Here is a 4,250-nt window from a genome sequence, read left to right as displayed (position 1 = left end):
GTCACTACAGGTTCCAGAATTTAATAGAAGAAATGAATTGTTTAGCAACGATGAGCGGTTCGTCCTCTCTAAATCGCAGCCTAGAATTCAATCGATAATAGTTTATTTAATAAGTAATTATACGACACGTGCACGCTGGAGAAACAACTGAATTTAGAGATTTTGAGAATAAATATAAGATGTAGAACTAGAAACGCATGAGGTTAAAGATGAGGTTGTATTTTCAAATAAATATTAGAATTGTTAATATAAAACACACAATTTATTTAAAGTTAACACTAGACGCACTTAATACAAAAAATCAAATCTTAGAGTTAGAGCTTATTATTAGATTTAGAATTAGAGTTAGAATTTGAACTAGGATTTAGAGTTAGAGAGCGTTCGGAGTAGAACTGCTCTGGTTGGAGTCGCGATTAGAACTGCACAAGTTTGGGACTGATCTGAGGTGCTTCGTTTCGGCGGCTCGGCGTTGCGGCGGCCCATGGTGGGGGACGCTTGCCGTAGTGGGAACGCTCGCCGTGGTGGGAAAGTTCCTAGGCGCTACGCAGCGCCGCGTTTAGGCACTAGGCGGAGTTAGGCATCATGGCCGTCGCTGGCGCGCTTTTCAAACAGCGCTAGGGGACTTAGAATTATTTGTATGAGAAACATAAGAAAATGAAAAATGTTTAGCGGCCGGACGTGACACAGGAGGACTTCGCGTCGTGACTTAAGTTTGAAAAACGTAGGCGACCTCCAACTCTCAACAGGCTCTCCTTGTCTAGATAAGGATTTAATGTTATAAGGTGGGTATTGGATTTAATGGATTCACCCCTTTTTAATCTTAGTATCTCCTCTGAAAAATAACTAGATTGAGTTTCCTTTATCCAAAATATCTTGGCCTGCTTTACTTCAGTACACGAGAGAAACTTGGTGGCAGTCTTGGCTTGTGTTTTACGAGTGTTAGTCACGAATCTACGAATATAAGCCGTTATTCGGAGTAGTTTTGGCCATGAAGAAACGTCGAAAGGTAAATTCCATCTAGGTTGTGACTGAACCGTGAGACCTTGAATGTCCTTTCGGGCTTCTAACTCAATTTTCACGTTGCTAATTTTCTCATTGGTTGGCCATTCGGAAGAAGGAGAAAGCAACCACGGAGGTTCATGCCACCAAAGTTTGGAGGAGAGGAGCTCTTCAGAAGTGACTCCTCGAGAGGTACAGTCAGCAGGGTTTCTTTTAGTGGGCACGTGTCTCCAGGTAGCACTTGGCAATGCAGTGTGAATGTCGGAGACCCGATTAGCCACAAACGTCTTCCATCGAGTTGGAGTGGACTGTAGCCAGGCTAGTACTACAGCCGAATCCGTCCAACATGTAACAGGGGTTTGTGCTAATTTCAGTGATTCTTTAACAAATTCAATTGCCCTTACCAATAGGACAGCAGCACAGAGTTCTAGTCTAGGTACACTTTGGACCTTGAGGGGTGCTACTTTCGTTTTTGAATATAAAAGTGAGATCTTCACGGGACCCATGAAAGATTCGACTCTCAAATAAACGACTCCAGCATAAGCGAGATTTGACGCATCTGCAAAGCCATGGATTTCAAGCTTATGAGGCTCGCCACTTTGTCCCGTCCAACGGGGGATATTGACTCCTTGCAGTTTTCTTAATTGAATCTGATATTGAAGGCACCGTTGAAGGATTTCGTTAGGAAGTGGCTCATCCCACCCGAGCTTACTCAACCATAATACTTGCATCAATATTTTTGCCGATATCGTAACAGGAGAGGCCCATCCTAATGGGTCGAAGACTCTGGAGATTATTGAAAGGAAGGTACGTTTGGTGAAGAAGTCTCTCTTCAAATTGAGTTAAAAATTTAAAGGAGTCAGATAAGGGAGTCCAGGTTACTCCGAGGACCTTAAGACAATCACTTTCTCCTAGAGGTCTGCACTTAGTTAGGCCAGGGTCGGTTTCTGCGATGTCTACTAGTAACCTTGGATCATTACTGGCCCATTTTCGAGGGCGGAAACCACCCGCCATGAGCAATTGAGTTAGTTGCATTTGCTTTAAAAGTATTAAGTCTTCCGCCCCGAATAAGAGGTCATCAACATAGACGTCTTCCTCAAGAATTGGCGAGGCTAGTGGGAAACGTTTTCCTTCGTCAAGTCTAGTTGTTTAAGGACTCTATTGGCTAAGAATGGCGCGGAGGCAGTACCATAAGTCATCGTTAGCAATCTATAGGTCATGAGGTCGGCTTGAGGATGTTCTCTCCAGAAGATACGTTGGTAATCCACGTCAGAGGGATGTATAAATATCTGGCGGAACATTTTCTCGATGTCAGCCGTGCACACATATTTATGCACACGCCACTTTAAGATTAGTGAGGGTAGATCAGCCTGAAGTTTTGGTCCGACCATTAGATAATCGTTTGGGGAAGAGTGATTGGATGAAGTTCGCGAGGCATTAAATACCACACGAACCTTAGAGGTTTGACTATCTTCCTTGATAGTCGCATGGTGAGGAAAATACACGGTTTGAGACTTGCTAGCATCGGAAGGACATACTTTCCATGTGCTTGAGGGTCTCGTACTCGTGCATGAAAACTCTATAAGCCGAATATAATGACGGTTGCCGAACGAGTCTCGATTCGTTTGAAAGAAAGATCCGCTTTGCTATAGATTCGAAGGAAGAGTCGAAAGGAAGGACGTAACTAAATTTATCTCGAACGACGGCAGACTATCCGTCTGTTCGACCTGAATGAACGTCTGGGCCCAAATAGGTCAACGACCGCAAGGGTCGCTCTTACTCTATTTAAAGGGCTGTTGGCTCGGTGGTCCCCTTTCGGTAAGAGAATTTAATCTCTTTTGCGCAGGATGGGACCTTGTGCGATCTTAGTTTACGGGAATGAGTGGGAACGGGTTATAAATTAAAGAGTATTAGGCCTCATATTAAAACAATTAATTTATTTTACCTTTTAAAGAGCGAGAAAAGAAGAATTAAATTCATAAGAATCATATTATACTTATACATTATTATTATTATTATTTATTCTAATTGTGTACTTCTCTTAGTCGAGAAAAAAAAAGAAATAGATGCTCGTGTGTATGAGTGAGTGATTGTGTATAAATCGCGGGTGATACATAGATACGGAGGCATCTTCAATCGGGGCAGAAAGGGGAAAGAGTTATTGTTTAAATTTTAGGGTCCCGATTGGTGGTTACAATAGTTTAAATGATAATAGATATATAAAAATAGTGTCCATGTGTGTGCGTGTGAGAGAGAATGCTAGTTTATGAGAGTTCGGTAATTTCGACGGTGGAAGGAAAAAGGAAAGCGCGGAGGATATCGACGGGGAATCCGATAGGGTTGGGATGGATAGGGGTAAACATAGGGATGAGGGCGCCGGGGAGACTTCCCGCTACAATTCTCATGAACTGCTCTTCATCGGAATCGTCTGGCCCGTGTAAACACCTTCTGGGAGTGGGAGCTCTAGTATAGGGAAATTAGAAAGGAGCCATCTATAACATTCGTCTTCGTGTTGGAATGGAATATGCCCGATGTGTCTCCTTAAAAAGGAGTAGGCCTCGTTATAAATGAAGGGGATTTCTACTACCTCTTGACAAGTGCAACCTTCGTCACACTCTATATTAAGTGGAGAGGGGCAGGGAGACTGATTGAGACAAGGAGAGGGAGGGTGGTTCTGAGGTGCAGAAGATGGAATGTGCGATGGCTCTGGAGAGGAAATTCAGAGGGTCAAGAAGAGTGTCAGGGTTCCTATTTCTGCTGTGTTTATTTATTATATGAATGTGTTCTGTAATTAACCGCTCTAATAATTCCTGGGTTGGACTATCGTCCGGGAATGAATCGGCCGTAGCCCGAGCCACTTCTTGCCTCAGGCGTCGATTCCGACGATTTCGCGCATGCTTTGCTCCAGCTCTCGAAGTCCGCTTTCTTAAGTCGTCCACTAAGAATGACGAACGATAAGAAAAATCGATCGAGGCGATGGAGTGCAATTTCGAAATAATTCTTGGAATACTATTCTCTTTCCATTCTGTCGTTATTAATTCTATTTCTTATTCCTTGCGCTTGTAGGATTCTAGAGAGAGAAAGAGAGAGAGAGATAGAGAGAGGGAGAGAGAGACTGGATAATATTGAGTAGGGGAAAGGTATGGGAAACGGTATCACGAATCTCTCCGTTATCACGGGAGATCCTGAGTGATTTTTGGAACGGGTGAAATCACGGATCTCGCCGTTATCACGGGAAATCCTGTGTGATT

General features: G+C 43.3%; 1 protein-coding gene across 1 annotated transcript; it reads right to left on the bottom strand.

Moving 5' to 3' along the window:
- Nucleotides 1–665: 665 nt before the first annotated feature.
- Nucleotides 666–1,730, bottom strand: LOC145934256 (uncharacterized). The gene has a single exon (XM_083034622.1). The coding sequence runs from the start codon at nt 1,728–1,730 to the stop codon at nt 666–668; it is 1,065 nt and encodes a 354-aa protein (XP_082890748.1).
- Nucleotides 1,731–4,250: the final 2,520 nt, after the last annotated feature.

The sequence above is a fragment of the Prenolepis imparis genome, unplaced genomic scaffold (genome assembly GCF_030444845.1).
Source record: "Prenolepis imparis isolate NDT839.2.m4 unplaced genomic scaffold, iyPreImpa1.0 SCAF_3, whole genome shotgun sequence".
Taxonomy (NCBI): domain Eukaryota; kingdom Metazoa; phylum Arthropoda; class Insecta; order Hymenoptera; family Formicidae; genus Prenolepis; species Prenolepis imparis.
Note: the sequence above shows the minus strand (reverse complement) of the source record. Positions and strands in the feature narration are given on the sequence as shown.